The 17,301-nt window shown below is 36.3% G+C and overlaps 1 protein-coding gene and 1 long non-coding RNA gene across 2 annotated transcripts; one reads left to right on the top strand and one right to left on the bottom strand.

Annotated features, from left to right (window-relative positions):
* Positions 1 to 1,195: 1,195 nt before the first annotated feature.
* On the bottom strand, positions 1,196 to 2,520 carry LOC132634079 (uncharacterized). Its single transcript, XR_009580031.1, has 2 exons — positions 2,102 to 2,520; positions 1,196 to 1,475 (listed from the first exon to the last, which is right to left on the bottom strand). It is a non-coding gene; the product is annotated as an uncharacterized LOC132634079 (long non-coding RNA).
* A 1,224-nt stretch (positions 2,521 to 3,744) lies between these two features.
* On the top strand, positions 3,745 to 10,766 carry LOC132632137 (probable 6-phosphogluconolactonase 4, chloroplastic). Its single transcript, XM_060347976.1, has 3 exons — positions 3,745 to 4,253; positions 4,343 to 4,478; positions 9,992 to 10,766. Exons 1-3 carry the CDS (start codon positions 3,895 to 3,897, stop codon positions 10,454 to 10,456), a joined length of 960 nt encoding a protein of 319 aa, XP_060203959.1. The 5' UTR covers positions 3,745 to 3,894; the 3' UTR covers positions 10,457 to 10,766.
* The last annotated feature ends 6,535 nt before the right edge of the window (positions 10,767 to 17,301 follow it).

Raw genomic sequence — 17,301 nt, 5'->3', positions numbered from 1 at the left:
GCTTACTCACATTCCATTTCTAAATTATTTAAATTAGAAAATAAAAGATTAAAGTTCGAATATTTCTCTTATTTCTTATTTCAATGATACTATTATGAAATTTTGAAATGAAATAATCCTTCCCAGTAAAAGTGCCGTGTTCGAATTCTGATCGCTTTTATGTGAGAAAAGGGGACCACCTAATTTTGGAAGAAGTACTCTTAGCTCCCGTTTGGCCGTAGATTTTGAGAGCATATTTTGAAGATTTATTTTCAAATCTTTATTTGGCCATAAAATTCTAACAGATTTTGAAAACATATCTTCAAATCCCAAATTCTAGCTTAAACCTATTTTGGGGCCAAGATCTATGTCTTGGCATAGATCTTGGCCTTTTCAAAACTTTTAAAAACTACCCCAAACTTTTGTGTTTTATAAAAAAAAAAAAAAAAAAAATCTATTTGTTACTCCACTAATTCTATCTACCATGTTCCTCCATTACGGTTGTCTCTACCATGTTTCCACAATGAAAGTAGTCTCTTTTATAAATTGAACTAGTTAAGTTGTGCCCAATCAGTAAAAGAATATTATACTAAAGAATAGCTTGTTACTACTGCTATTTTTTTCTTGCACAGATGAATCTTTGTATTGTAATTTGAATCGTAGTAGCTAGTGTGTTATTAGCAGTTGTTATTAAAATATCATGTTCTGCAGAAATTGGGATTAACAAGTACGTTATGTATGATTGGACATTCTTAATAGTTTTTAGAACTTATGGGTATAAGTAATGTTTCATGTTTTCCAAAACAAAAAGTGAAATAAGTTTTGAAAAATTATGATCAAACACATTTTCAAACTTGAAAAACTTTATCGAAATCAAAATTTTCTATTTTTTTTTAGGAATCTATGGCCAAACAGTCGCTCTTGAATCGGGGGGTCAAACATCGGAAGACTTCATCCCACCCCCACGCAGCCGACCTACCCCCGCTTACCTCCCACGTCACCTGCCCCTAAACCCCCACACTAGAAATTGTACTCCAAATTCAAAATTTTCATCGTGATTTGCTTTGAATATATATATATATATCTTAATATTTTCTAAAATGCGCACCAAACACAAGTAAATGACTAGAAAAATTACTTTTACGATGTTTAAGGAACTATGATGACATTCCCCCAATCGAATTCACAGCATTCAGAATTACAAAAACTAAAAATAGACAGATCAAAAGTACATTATATTTCTTTTTCAAAATTTAACTGTACCAACCCTAAAACCGCCTCCACAACCGGCGGACCTCTACCCCCACGAAAACCACCACGCCTCTAGAAGCTTGTTGCGATCCCTTGGGCTGTGGAAGAAATCTGGCCAGTGGCAAAGCTCAGCTGGGTCAATGTACCGGCTGAATATGAAGTTGCATTTATTCCTCTCATCATCTTACAAGTTAGATCTATTTATTGGACCCTTTTTTTTATTTTATAACCTTCATGCCGAAGTGCTGCCAAAACACAAGGTCAAAAATATAGGTACATTTGATATTAACATAAAATTATATTAATTTATTAAGATAAATAAGACAGCTAATTTGCTACCTAGGTTACATGTTAAAATTCTCTTGCTACAAACACGTATTACATATACGTGTAAAGATATAGCATCGGGTTATCTGAACCCGGTACTTTCGACGCTACGAATAAATTTATATGTAAAATCTCACTAGAATTGCAATAAATAGTAGGTCTAAACCCATAATTTAAAAAATTTAATACATTCAACGCTGGATCCATAAAATTTCAATCCTGAATCTGCCTTTGCAGGTAAAAATTCTTTAGCAGCAACATAAATTCAACGAGTTGAACTAAACACAATATTTTGAAGAAAAAAAATAATTAAAATATCGACTAATTTTAATTTCTGAACCTATAATTGCACCTTTAAAGGTGCAAGGGGTTCAGTGATGAAAATATAAAGGTTTAACCATCAAATTTAAATCTTGGATCTGCCCGATCATAATAGACACAGAGCTAAATTCATATCATAAACATAGCACATGGGCAAATTTGTAAGCCACCGGAAACTTCATAAATGCAAAGAGAGAGTTGATAGTTTTGGGTATTTACGTACATGAGAGCAACCATGACCATCATAGACGCCAAAATAATGCAAATCTGCACCATTATTCTCTTGTTCCATTTGGAGAAAAGAAGGATGAATCGCCACGGCATCTTCCATATCTCTTCTACGTCCACAAACAGACGCAAAACCGAACTTTGGACATGCCACTGACTGAACAAGAAGAGAAGTACAATTCAAAGGACTCAAAATTGGAGCCACAATAATAGTTGGCGGTGACCCTTTATTAGTCACTAATAATCTCAGTTGGTTTTCCTCATCAGTACAAGAATTTTCCACAGCATTATCACAAAATCTTGAATAAATCCTTAATTTTGGACGTTTTATAAGAAATTATGATATGTTTTTCTTTAAAAAAAAAGACTTAAAAGACAAAGTTCTTTTGTTCAACTTTCAATACTTTTGTTAGATTTTTTTTTCTTGGGTCAAAAGAAGTGTCTACTTATCAAATTAAGAAAGAATTAACCTTATTTTTCCAGATTTGTCCTTATTAAGTGTTATATGATCAAATCTCAATGCTTATTTAATTAAGGATAGTTTAGTCAAATTACTTATTTTTATCTAAGAGTTATTATTTTCTTAAGGGGTGTGCAAATGACTAAATGGACGCTTTTTTTATCCGAAGGGAGCAATAAATAACGTACAATAACATGCTGTTCTTTAATATGCAAAACAAACCAATCAATATTTGATTAAGTTATTCTATATAAAATTTATTCCCATAGAAAAGGATAAGAGCTTATAATAATAACATTAAAAGGGATAAGAACTTACGTAGATTATCTTTTTTGTAAGCCATAGTATAAAAGTTAAAGGAAACGATGTCGTTTCCGATTGTCATTTCCACTTCTCCTTTGTTCCTTGGTCAAACGAAGCTCAAATAGCTCACAATCACCTCTCACTCTCTTCTCACATATGGAGCTATCACTTTCTCATCCCCTCTTCAACTCTTCTTCTTTATTCAATTCAAGATTTAAGGTTTCACAAACCCCTCTCTTCTCCATAAATATTCATCACCAAAAATTACAACTTTTCACTGGACTACACCACAAATTAGCTACTACTTCAATGGAACCTCAAACAACTATTCCTCATGCTTTTGATAATGGGTCTTCTATAACTTCATCTCAAACAGGTGACTCCATTTTCCATACCCAATAATGAGTTTTCATTTTTTTTTTCTCAAAATGCGGTCTTGATAAATGAAATTAACAAGAATATATTGCATAATGGATACATTGAATTCATATAGGGTTCTGAATAGTTTGGATTGAGGCTTAGTGGATTGATATAGGGAAAATTAGAGAATATATTTACGCCACCTGACCCATATTTTGAGTTTGTAACCCGATTTAGCTTATATTTTTGTGTATAATCACCTCTTATTAAAATTAATAAAAAGTTATAAATTAAAATACTTTTTTCATTTCAATTTATATGAATTCATTTGAGGAATACGATATTTAAAAAAGATGATTTTTTTTAAAAATTTATGATTCAAAATAAATCTTAAAAATTTATATGAAAGTCAATAGTTCATAAAGTAAATTTGAGAAATAAGTTCAATTAGAGGGATTTCATATTTATCATGGGACGAATTTTTATCAAACACCAGTAGGCAGTAGCACACGTGCCTGTCAGTGATCACTACCTCTTCATCGATTGCCACGCCCCCACGTACTCACCAACCCCAAAAAGCCTCCAACACGTTTGTTCACCTTTTTCTTTCATAGTTACCGTGGACCAGTCTTTCTCACTCTCCATTTTCCTTATATATAACAACCATGACAGAGTGCGCACTGCGCCTAGCATCTTCTTCGCGTGCTCTCTCTGCTAACTTACGCATCTCACATACCCGATTCTCTCCTCTCCGTCAATCTCTTCCGTTGACTTCTCGATCTATTGTTACAAAGCCACTTTCTTGGTCCCACCAACATAGGAGAATCTCAGTGTTGAGTACAAAAGCATCAATGGCTGAAACAGTGACAGGAAAAAACAAAGGGGAAGTAAAAGTGTTTGATTCTGAAGAGGAACTTGCTGTGTCTTTAGCCAAGTATACAGCTGATTTATCCGAGAAATTTTGCAAAGAGAGAGATGCTTTTACTGTTGTTGTTTCCGGTGGTTCACTTATCAAGTCTCTTAGGTAAATTGTTAATTCTCTTTTCATTTTTAAGGTTGTTGGGGTTGATTTTGATTTTTGATTAATAGCTTATGTTTGTTGTGCAAGTACAGGAAATTGGTGGAGCCGCCGTATATTGATTCGATAGATTGGTCAAAGTGGCATGTTTTCTGGGTGGATGAGAGAGTTGTACCAAAGGATCATACTGACAGCAATTATTTGCTTGCTTATGATGTTTTCCTCTCCAAGGTATATTTGCCTTTTTCTACAAATACTGATTTTAATGCTGGTGTTTTGATTACTTTTCTACCTATTATTTGTGAATATTTACTTGTTTCTCCCCAACTATTGTGTTTTTTCACTTGTTTTGGCTAATCAAAATGTGGGACGCAGTAGGTTTATTGCAGTAGCGATTTCTTCTCATATGTTCAATCAGGTACCCCCATAGTATATGCAAGGTGTGCGCAAGCTATCCCGGACACCACAGTTAAAAAAAAGATAAATTAACTTACAAGGTTATGCTAATGGTTTCAATCTCTTAAGAAATAAGGTTAGGGGGAAATGTGAACAGAGATGAAAGGACTTTATGGTGCTATCTGTGTATTGATGGAGAATACAATAGTAGTTATTAAGCTTTCCATTCATCAACTCCAGATGAAACATTTGGGAATAAGATGAGAAGGTAATCATGTTAGGCCAGTGGTAACAGGGAATGCAAATTATGCGTCCTGTAAGCCTATAACTTTCTTAGCTTAAGAAGCTAAGTTAAAGCCTGCCAATGCATCAGTGAGGATTAAAATGATCTGATGGTCCCTGTTAAAATAAATTTAAATTTACATTAGATTTCTCGTTGTTAAGAGAAGCACCTCGTTTTTTTTTTCTTTTTTAAAATTCAAGCCACTACCCAGGTTACACTCGCGCGTGGTATTGGGGTTTTGGCATGACCTCTACCCGTCTATTCAGTAACCCAAAAGAATACACGGAGGAGACATAAACCTTTGCCTACAGAATTACATGTAGAGTAAGGAAGCTAACTCTTGAGTGAATATGTTCTGACTGTAAGGTAAAGTGAGAGGACTCCTCTCTTACAAATGATTTGAATAAGCAAAAGAACTAGCTTAAAGTAACTGAAAAGGAACTTAGTCATTAACAAAAGTGAAGCAGCCTTACCCGCAAGGGTGGCTCAGTTGGTTGAGCATGGGGCTTCCATAGTGGAAGTCTCAGGTTCGAAAACCCCTGCCTACAACAGCAGGGGATTTTCCTTCTGGGTCGAGCTCGTCGCACGGGGCTCGCCTAGTGTGGGTAATCTCTTCTGTGTGGTTTGCTGGCTATTGCACAGGAGCAGGATTTACCTTGTGCGGACCCGAAGGGTAGCGGCTGCGGATTCTCTTGTCATTAAAAAAAAAAGTGAAGCAGCCTTTCTTAGTTTGAACCTGAAGTGGACATAACCGCTTTGATCATTCTTCAATGAAGCTTTAGCTTTCCTTGGAAGATCTATAGCTTGTGTTAAGAACCTATCTAGCTTAGGCTCAACTCCAATGTTGGCAAGTGTGTCAGCCACAAAGTTTGCCTCCCGATAGCAGTGATGAACTTGAGTCTGTCTCTGCTTCATAATATTTCGAATTTTCTCCATATGGTCTTTGAGGTAATTCTGGGCTTTATTGCTTCCCTAGATCATATTGACCAGTAGTTTGGAGTCAGTTTCAAGAGTAATATTGTTGTACCCATTATCTATGCACCATTGGAGTCCTTTTAAAAGAGAAGGGTCTCAGACTTGTTGTTACTGCAAGTGCCAAAGAAAGAAAAGAAGGCCATGATCATCCTGCCCCTGTAGTCTCTGAGGATACCACCACGTGCTGCTTCTCCCGGATTACCTAACAGTCAGTGTTAAGCTTCAGAGTGTTAAGAGATTGGTCTGTACTATTTGATGATCTTGATGTCCGGTTGAGGTTGAGCCCCTTCCACTTTATCATAAATATCTTCCAACTTGGAATAGGCTTCCATTTGAGGAAATTTGCTTCTCAAAACCAAGTTAACCAGTCTGCAAACTTGGTTAACTATCCTGTGTTTGGAAATGGCTACTTGATCAAATTTTTTAGAGCATCTACTCTTCCAAATGTCCCAACGAATGATTGGAGGAGTGCACTGGAGGAGGAGATCATGGATCATATTTTTAGGCTTGGTGAGCCACCACTGTATAGCCATGGTCCTAACAGTTTGGTGATGGCAAGGAATTCCAGCCCCGTTACAAAAAAATTGCCACAACTGCTTCATTTCCCCTTGACAGAACTAGTGATCAACATTTTCCTGCTTTTGATTATTGCTGCAACAGTCACATATTGAAGGGCCATGAACCCCAAATTTTTGGATCTTACCATCAGTAGGGAGTCTATTATTAAGAGCCCTTAGCATAAAGAAGGAAACTTTAAAGGGGAGTTTAGGATGCCATATCTTCTTAGTGGTAAGAGACATGCTCCTTTGACTTCTAGCAACCCTTGAAGCCGATTTGCAAGTGAAATCCCCACTCTCATCAGCTATCCAGATAGGATAATCTTTCTTATTAGAGAAAATTTTGATCTTAGTGATCTGTTGCACCATCTGGTCAGTCAGGATATTTTTGAGTTTCTGACCTCTCAAGATTCAATTTAATGATCTACGGGCTTTTAATATTCAAAATACTAAAGGGAAGTAAATATCCTTTTGCTAAGGTGCAATCAGAGCCAGATGCTTCTTCTTAGATAGAGCAATGTAGCCGATGACGCAAGTTGTTGGTTGGTATTTGACATTGTAGAAGATGGAAATGCAGAAAAAAAGACGGTCTTCCCTTTCTCCTTTTATGTACTTGGGACAGGAGTGGAGGTGTAGGCTGTTTGCTTTCTCACGTTTACGTTTGAGAATTACACAATTTCTACTGTGATTTGCAGATCAACATATGCTTTGCAATGGGCTAAAATGACTGTAGACGCCTTCAGTAGCACTTATAGTGCAGAAGTTGGAGCAAAGAAAAAAATAATTGTCATACGAGCAAAAATTAGTGCTCGCCAAAAGCTTTCTGGTAAATTATTGGGAAGCGGAACCTATCACTGAAGTGTAGGGGTGAAACATTTGGTGTACTGACAAACCTTGAGCCCTGCAACCGATACCCCTATTCACCCCTTGGGTGTGGCATCTGGCTTTAGCTCCTTATAGTTTGACCCTATTTTTGGGCGCTCTCGGTTAATCATGTGCAAAGCTATTGTGCAAAATTAACCATTTATCAGTTTTAGCTTTTTCACTTTGGAAAAGAAACTCAGCGCATCTTCTGTTCCCACAAAAAGCTTATCGTCTCTCTTGTTTTTTTTGTTTTTTTTTATAATTGATAACCGTGGTTTCGGATCGGCTTGCTCGCACCTTAATCCCCTCTCTTGTTATTTGATAGAAAAGCAACACTAGTTAGCTAGATTGAATTTTATACTTCTATGATCACTTATACATCCTTGCAAGTAAGTGTTGTAAGTCGACAGTTAGAAGTGGACTTTAGACTTTTGTGTGTATGAGGGGAGGTCTCTCAAGAATCTTTTTTATTAAGTACATTCACTGATAACTTCTGTTCCGAGTTCATTAAGATCCCTTTTAATTTGATTTACTGTGTTGAAAATTCACCTTTTAACCATCCAAACTATATGACATAGTTATTTCACACTTGAATTATGCATGAACTTTAATAAATAGATTTTTTTTTTCCATAATGAACAACAAAGATTGACTTATTTAATGCAAGTGTATTTCACATCGGACTTCTCCGTACATCGCATTTAAATGAATATGCGGTGTATAAATGATTTTAAACAGTGGAGCAGGTCCCCTTTTATTTTTGTGGGGGATTTATATTATGAATAATGATCAAGTATTAGCAAACTCCGTGTCTCACTACTACTATTGCATTATTTGCTTTGTGTGTCTGCCTTTAGTTGTTGTTATTTTCCTTTCATTATCGTTTGAATTACTTCCTTTGAGCCGAGGGTCTATCAGAAACAGCCACAAAGGTAGGGGTAAGGTCTGCATACATCTTACCCTCCCCATACTTGTGGGATTAGGGCATGTTGTTGTTGTTTATTAGAAAAATACTTCAAACATCTAAAATTGTAAAGATTTCTTAATGAGAATGATTTGGAGAGCTTTTGTAGCTAGAGGAGTTTAGTGGGGTTAAGTGTTAGAGGATCAATTGAGAAGTAGTTCAATATAGCTTAAGCACAATGGTCAATTGTGCATGTTGTAAAATTTAATGAGCGCAATTGGCCAACTCAATACCTCATAGAGCTGCTGGTAATATCAATTGGACACTTGAACTTAATGTTGACTTTGCTGAATTCCATTAGAAGTGGGCTTGAATTGCACCTCACTCTCAGTGCTCTTCGCCAATTCCAGCAAGTTCAATGGGCTTGCCTTGACATCTTATTTGGCAGTCCGGCCAGCTCTAAAGCACAAAGCATCTAAAATGAAGATGGTTGCGAGCAAAATTATATTAAGAACGTAATTGATCTATTTTAGTTAAGAAAAATAACTGTGAAAAACAACGAAAGAGAATTATATTAACAACGTAATTGATCTATTTTAGTTACCTTCATCGCATCCAGCACCTCCAAAAGCATGTAGTGTTTGGCTAGAAAGCTTCCAAGTAATGCTTGAAGACCTAAAATTTCGTAACTGAAAGAGTAACTATTACTCCAAATTAAACATTCCATTTCCTTTGCTTAGATTTTATACTCTTATCCAAATGTACCAACTCACGACATCATAAAACAAAATACAACCTTGATGTAGTAACCAACAACAAACTAAAAGTAAAAAGGGCAGCCCGGTGCTCTAAGCTCCCGCTATGCGTGGGGTCCGGGGAAGGGCCAGCCCACAAGGGTCTATTGTAGGCAGCCTTACCTTGCATTTCTGCAAGAGGCTGTTTCCATGGCTCGAACCTGTGACCTCTTGGTCACATGGCAGCAACTTTACTAGTTACGCCAAGGCTCCCCTTCAACAACAAACTAAAAGTATAAGCATAAAATGACTAAATTAATCCTTTAAGAAAAGCTATATATATGCTGGTGGAAAACATGTTGAGGATTCCTCAAGTAAGCATTGTCTTTTTGTCTCTGTGTGGTTGCTGCCACTGAGAGTCTCTAAGCCTTCCAAGGATGAAGAGATGAAATTCTTTTTTGTAATTTTGCTGCAAAGAAACTACAAATGCCTCCTTTGATAGTGATATTTATCAATTTTGCTTCAAAGAGACTATCAATGCAAACAAAAATTAGTATTAGCAAACAAGCCAATTGCTTCTCCTAAAACGTCTGAATTCATAAAGCACTTATATTGGAAGATGAGGAAATTCGCAAAAGAAGATTACGATGATCTAATTGTAGGGGGGAAAAGGAAGTTTGCGGTGTAACTACTACAGGAGACGTCTGATTAAAAGAGTTACAAACGGTCACAGTGACTTTTTTTAAGAAAAAAGAATTATCTACTTTCTTTTTTTAAATAATTATCTAGTTCACTTGCAGTTTTGTTTTTTATTTTTTTATTTTCTATTTTTAAATTCTGATTTTTGTGGTGATGACACTTTTCATCCTACCATTCTTTTGCCTCTCCTTTTCTATATAGATAGATACTTGCTTCATATGTGAACTGCCTTCGTTATTTGATCTTATTATGAATGATGATAGCTGTTACATCATCAGTATTCTCATTTCACATCTTTAATTCTGTCTACCGCCTTTACTTCTCTTGGACAGATACCTATTCCTGCTGGTCATGTGTATGCCATTAATGAGGCATTATCAGCAGAGGGTGCAGCAGATGATTATGAGACTTGTCTAAAGCACTTAGTTGACAGCGATATTGTAGACATCTCTAAAGAGAGTGGATTTCCAAAATTTGATGTGATGCTATTGGGTATGGGTCCAGATGGACATGTAGCATCCTTGTTTCCTGGGCATCCTCTTGTCCATGAGAAAGAGAAGTGGGTCACCTTCATCAAGGACTCTCCAAAACCTCCGTCGGACAGGATTACATTTACATTTCCTGTAATAAACTCATCTGCAAATATCGCACTTGTAGTAGCAGGTGCTGGGAAGGCAGACGTAGTGCATAAAACGCTAGGTGATAGTGACAGTTCTGATTTGCTGCCTGTGCAGATGGTTTCACCTGAAGGAGAATTGGTTTGGTTTTTAGACAAGGCTGCAGCTTCAAAGCTGTAAGGATGAAGAAATACGTGAGTTGTGAATTAGTGCTTCACTGCAGTGTGTATTTTGTAATTTTCAATACATTCTCGAGTAGGGATGTTTTTCCCAGTATTGCCAGTGGAATGTTGAGGCTTCATATGCCATGATCCAATTTCTGGCAGTTTTTCCGCAGTTGTTTCTGTAATGTATCTCTGGCTACCAGGAAGTCAGTAATAATAGTACAGTTTGTGCTGTTTACTTTCTTTTCTTCTACCTGTTAGGCATGTGGCCAGATTCTTTTCTGTCATTAAAGGGGTGTGAAATGCCAACATCAATTTATGGTGCACAGCAATGCGTATTTTACTAATTTTGCTAATATATAGAAATGGGAGTTGGGAAGGACGAACAGGGGAACAATTGTAATTTTCATGTTTCATTTGGGGCAAATTTGGAACTAAAGTCACTCTGCTATGTATATACGATTCTTCCATTTTCGCACAGATTCTGGAATCTACTTGATCAAGATATCTATTTTCTCTCATATTTCTCGCTCTCTGCATCTGGTTGTTGTTACTGGTCAATGCTGCTGTATTTCTGACTTTGTAGAATGTGTCCAATTCTTGGAAATGGAACTACAATGGTAGCTATTTTCGTTCTTCTTTGGATTTTTAGGTGATCATATCAGCATTGTATCTAATTTGTACATTGTTTGAAAGAAAGAAATAGATACCTACATGATTTTGGATATTTGATGAACTAAAATCCGGCTTTTCTCGATAATTAAATCTACTTAGCATTTTTATTCAATTTCGAGTGATCTTCTTTTTTTCTTTTTTTCTTTTTTTTTTCTCTTTGTTTCAATGTTCATAGTTCATTTGAAAAATGATTTGCCCTGGTATCATTTGTTTTTGTTAGTTTCTTAGCAGGTGGTTCTGAAAAGTAAATTGTTTTCCTCTGATTTTTCTATTTTCGGCCTTGCGGGTACTTTGGGTGATATAATATTCATGATAGTGACTTAGTACTAACATCATTATGCACAAGATCCTCCAAGAATCAATTCAAAAGGGAAGAACTTTCACGCAGTTAAAATGTTTAGCGATAAGCCTGAAACAACTAAACAAATTCTTTCTTCGATAACGACTGAATAATTTTTTCTTCAATCCTTTTTTAGGTGTTTTAGGTGCATAAAAGAAGTGTTCACAACTTTGGGAACTACATGAATGGATGGGGAAATTACAAAAAGGCATATCAGATATAGGTCTGCCAATCAATTCCGAAGTTTTACTCAATACATAGACATATTTGTTTACTTCGATAGTGACAGCAAAGCGATCGCAAACACAATTTCATAGGAGGAACAATTGATTGGTACACTGGAGAATCAACTCAACATGTACTTGTAATGCTGTAACACCCATAATAAATTGATATATTATCATATTGTTCGAAAGCCTAGACCGTTCGAAAGAAAAAAAAAATTGTTTCCAATTTTCCCCTCTCAGAATGGCCAACAACTCTGACTTGTTGCATCACACGAATAGACCCCTTGAACCGGCAAGTTTCTGATGCAAGTGAACCCTCTGGAACACTCACGATCTTCACTTGACATTCTAGCCTAGTCCATGCCTTGCTCGGCAAAGCTGCTAGCCCACTGCTAACAGAGTTTCTGACTAACTGGTGGATCATTACAATTAAGAACATTTGAGCTTCAGCTATCCGTTTGTCCCATCTTACAATAACATCCAAATAGTATAACACGCTGGTGCAATAAGCTGACCATGTCCCGATGGCGCAAAAGTCAAACCAAACATGCCTCAATGGAATCCCTCTGAAAACAGCACCCACTGCATGGAAGAGATCCCCTAAAGATACCTCAATCAAACTAGGATGCCCCAAAACAAACTACCAAAACACAGACGATGGCGGAAACAATGGCTGTAAAATGGCATGATCCTGAAAGTTGTAGTTCATGGCTGACAAAGCAAATTCTAGCCATAATGCATGCAACTAATCCCTTGTAACCATATATGGCTTTGAGTAAACGTTCCTTACAGAGAGTTTTATTTGATGGTTTTGTGTTGCTTATACTATGATAGGTCATAAAGTCACTGCAATTCAAGTGTCTTGAAGCACTAAACAGAGCTGAATTTACTTAAGTTGAGGTTCCATTGCTATTTTATCAGGTATGGAGGTGCTTCCCATATTGTTCCTTTTATGGTTAGTTTAGATCGGACTTGAACATTAGGAATTATTAATACTTAATAAGGAACAGATTGACTGAGTCACATCTGATGTGTTATGATATTAGATTGCTTCCTTCCATGTTTCTGCTTCATTGAGATTTGCATCTCAATTTGTAAAGTGGGAGAACTTATCATAGGGTTGAAGTATGGGGGAATACCTGTAATTTCTCTTGCATAAACAGAAGAACACTGAGAAACGTAAGTGAAAGATCTACAATTTATAATCAAGGGATAACAAAGTTTTCCCGCATCATATGATCTGTTTCTTAAGGAGAACTGCATGGATTAAACTTCTCATGTTATTTCATCTTATGGACAAGTTGTGTGTCGCACATGTATGTTAAACTGAAAGTGCTGGAGGTTTTCTATCTCAAAGTGTTGCCATGTTGCATAATTTCCTTTTAGTTTTGGCTCTGAATCTACCGAAAAAAACATTGTTGCTTCTAGATAAAATCACTGGTTGTTAAGATATTTCGTCTATTCTTTCTTTATTTTCTAGATCAACAGCTCCAGTCTTATTAGAATGTGATTAAGTTCAGTAGAGTCCCTTTTATTCTTCGAAAAAGGCATACATGTCGCAGTGTGCGCATTTAAGTTGATGTTGAGAACTCTATATCTAGTTTTTATCTGTGGTTATTGGTAGCATTTATTATTTCGACAGATTTTACCTAGATCATTTTCTGCACAACAATGGATTGAATTCTGCTCATGGTATGAAGCTAGGTGAGGTGTGAGGATTGATGATGGGTTTGAGCGAGTGTATATTTGTCACAAAGTCTTACTATTTGTTTTACTTTTTTCTTTTCAAACGATATGGCTGATGTAGGCTGTATATACCTTTTCTGATTCATATCCAGTAAAGTTAGAATTGCTACCATTTCAAGCAGTTTATACATATGTCTAGATCATTACTAATCAAGCATTCACAACCATATAGATGTAACTCTTAAACTCATTTATAGTCTTTGTAGAAATATTGTCAGTGTCGATTTAGTTGTATGTTACTAAGAGAAAAGCCTAATGTAACTGGTTTTAATGTTCTCCATATTCAAATGCTACAGGACACTGTAATACCAGCTTGAATGCGCTATAGCAGGTACTTTGTCTCTTTTCCTTCTACAGCACCATAGTCTGTCTAGATAAGTGCAATGGACCATTTTGATTTGTTTAACCCTCGTTTTGTAAACGTCTATGATCATCAACTTCTATTCGCAAGAAGGATGTGCAGATCTGTCCACTCGTCCTTCAAAATCATTCAAGGTGCAGTTTATATCTCTTACAGTTCAAGGGTTGAGTTGGTTTAATTTTTCGCATCTTTGTTGTGCTGCAAATCCTATGAGTCAAGCTTATTTTAATGGTTTACTTATTTGCATTAGCTGCTGGCAATACTAAACAAGGATGGCATATTTCTTAAAAATCAATGAAGATGTTATTTGAGAAACAACTGAATATCTTTTGATAGTAATGTAAATCTGCATGTTATCACATGGTACATGTCTTTAGGTTATCAAAAAATGACATGGCAAAGGTCTTAAGCCCAGTTTCTATGAGCAAGTGAATAAAGCTCACACGTTGGTGTGGTTAGCAAAAGACCAAGCTTGGAGTCCTGGACACACACAAATTAAACCACTAAGTTATGAATTTGCTGCTAGTTGCTCTTATTTATTTATTTATTTATTGTGGGTGAGGGGATTTAAGCTTTGTATTCCAAAATAAGGATAAATTGACTCACAAGATATAAACTAAATGGAAATTCAGTACTTCTTGTCATTTCGATTCAAAAAGGTGAACTTATGAGGTATCGGCATCTGAAAAGTTGGTGCAAAGCTATGTTCTCTTGATGAGTTATAATAGAAATAAGATAAGCCATGGCATTTCAATTTGCGTGTCCGAAATAATCTTGGATCAAATACTTGCAAACTGCACTAATAATTTTCTCTATGTTTTTGTGAAAAGAACAACATTGTGTTTGTTAAAATGCTTTACCAGAGGTTTTTGGCTCAGAACAGCCTTGCCTTTTTGGGAGACGGGCAAGGGTCTCCCTTACTTTGTTAATGAGATAGCAAATAATTAGTTTAGGATCCCTGAAAGATGTTTCGATGTTTTTGGTTGAAAATATTTCATGTTAATTGCATTCTATTCGATCTATGAAGTTATATGACCTCTTCCATTGCATTTGTTTCCACAGGTCTAATACCCTTCAATTTCTTTGCATTTGGTGATACTCCTTGTAGTGACATTGTGTCATACTGCCGTTGAACATTGAAAGGTTTCTTTATTGACCCACAGATCCGTTGAAAGATGTCTGCAATTGCATGTAACTTATGGATATAGCTGCCATACTTTTAACTTCCTTTTCCCCTATAAGTTGGAGACTGATGCTATACTTTTAACTCAATTTAATACTGATGCATTTTCTACTGGAGGACACTTTTTACGTCGTGTTTCGTTAGAAGTTGTATAAGACTGACTTGTGTAAACAAGCTTTGGAATTGTTTTGCTATTGGTACTTCAACCATGACGTGTTGGGTCAATTGGTTCCTAATATGGTTTGCTGCCCCATTCCTCTTGATTTTATAAATTCATCCAAGACGATCCTGCAAGTTTCATCCATCTAATCCTATTGTATTATATACTAATCTCTACTATATTAGAAATGAGAGTTGGAGGACGAAGAAGGGACGAGCAGGGGCAAAAATATACACTCTTCTTCTTTGTTCTAGAATCTACCGATCAAAGAGATGTATTGTCTTTCGCTTCTGCTTCTGGCCTCCCTACTGCTCCACAATTTAGATTATCGCCTTAAATTTCGCTGCTGCTGCTGTATTTCTGGGGAAGGTAAGTTGTTTTCCCTCTTCTTTCCTGACTTTTCACCGCTCTCTCTTCTTCAATGTGTTCAATTCAATGGTAGCTATTTTCATTCTTTCTTGAATTTATAGGGAGTGCATATCCGCAATTGTATCTGGATCAAAATCTAAGAAAATTGATGATTATTTTGGTAATTGAAACGGTTTAGGTTTCAATTGGACATCACATCATAGAAGATATATAGATGATAAACTTCAACGAGAATAGATTTTCATGGTTTAAGCTAATGAAATTAATCTCTACCGATGGTTTCCCAGTCTATACTATTAAAATTACAACTACAGAAGAAATGGTATCTTATGTTTTGGTCTTTTGAATTTACTTTGGAAAATTGCTTATTATATTTCCACGCCGCTAAATTAGCACTTTTATTTCATTTTCATTGATGTTGCGTTCTTTTGCACGGAGGAAATAAATGTGTCGGAGAATTAACATTGAAGTGCATACGTGTATACATGAGAAGAGAATAAATATTCAGTACTATGACATATGTCCACGTGGGATAAAAAAGTAGTTGGTTAAAGTGTACAATTTATATAGCTTTTGGTACAAGCACTCATTGTTGTGTTAGTCTGGAGCTGTATCTTATATGGCTAATTGTTACTTTGATTTAGACCACATGTGTTGGCACAAAACGCTTTTGATAGTTGCCTGAGATCATTGGATTATGAGCTATCTAGCAGGGAGGCAGAAGGGTTCTTCTGCTGCTGCAACTCTAACCTGTAGAATTATTCTAGAAAAGGAGAGGTGGGTTACTTTAGGTTGCAGGGTAGGTTTTAAAAGAGTGGGTAAAGGTAAAGGTGGGCCATGGGCAATGGTGGAGAAGAGGAATTGATGTTCATGATTGGTCCCAAGTAATCAATGTTGGCTTTTTGTTCTTTTAGTCCTTCAAATTTGTGATAACACTGATAATAAGCGAACCTCTTTCGGTGTCTCCACCTCGGGTGTCTGCGTCTTCTTGCTCTTGATCTCTTTTGACTTGTGAAGACAATTTTGCTTGTGTCTGTATTGTGCATTGTTCGGGCTAAGTGTCAGTTTATGGAGCTCAGGAATTTTATAAGCGGACCTCTTTCAGTGTCTCCACCTCTGGTGTCTGCGTCTTCTTGCTCTTGATCTCTTTTGACTTGTGAAGACAATTTTGCTTGTGTCTGTATTGTGCATTGTTCGGGCTAAGTGTCAGTTTGTGGAGCTCAGTAATTTTCTGCAAAAGTACATTCGTGGTGTGTGTGTGTGTGTATGTATGCATGCATGCACGATGCAACTAAAATAATCATGGATTTTCATTGGACTAGAGACTGCGTTAATTAACTGATTATATAGTAACTTTTGAAATGACCAATCATGTTTTTAAGTCAATTCTGCCCTGAAGGATCGGTTAACTTCACAATTAAAGTTCTGAAAGCTATTAGTATTACAAGATAATCATTCTCTAGCACTTAATCAGAAAAGATAATCAGTCTCTGGCTTGATTAAGTCATAAGTCTCACTAAGTAGAAAATAATGGCCTATTTGTAGAAAATGCATTACCTGATGAACATTTAACATTTAAGAAAGTACGTTTTTTTGCCTCCTTTTAGTCTCTCTTGAGAAGCTCAGTTGACATGTTTTAGCATCCTTTTTGTTAGGTTGGTTTCTCTATAGTACATTAAGATTGTTTTTTCCTTTTTGTGCAGTGTGTCATGATTGTGTTGAAGGGATCTGTTCCCATATCTTTTGGGGGTACAGAACAACGGCCTATGCTAAGTTGGTCTCCATTGAGGGCTTAAATGC

Source organism: Lycium barbarum, chromosome 3 (assembly GCF_019175385.1).
Source record: "Lycium barbarum isolate Lr01 chromosome 3, ASM1917538v2, whole genome shotgun sequence".
NCBI lineage: Eukaryota > Viridiplantae > Streptophyta > Magnoliopsida > Solanales > Solanaceae > Lycium > Lycium barbarum.
This window is presented reverse-complemented; position numbering and strand designations above follow the sequence as displayed.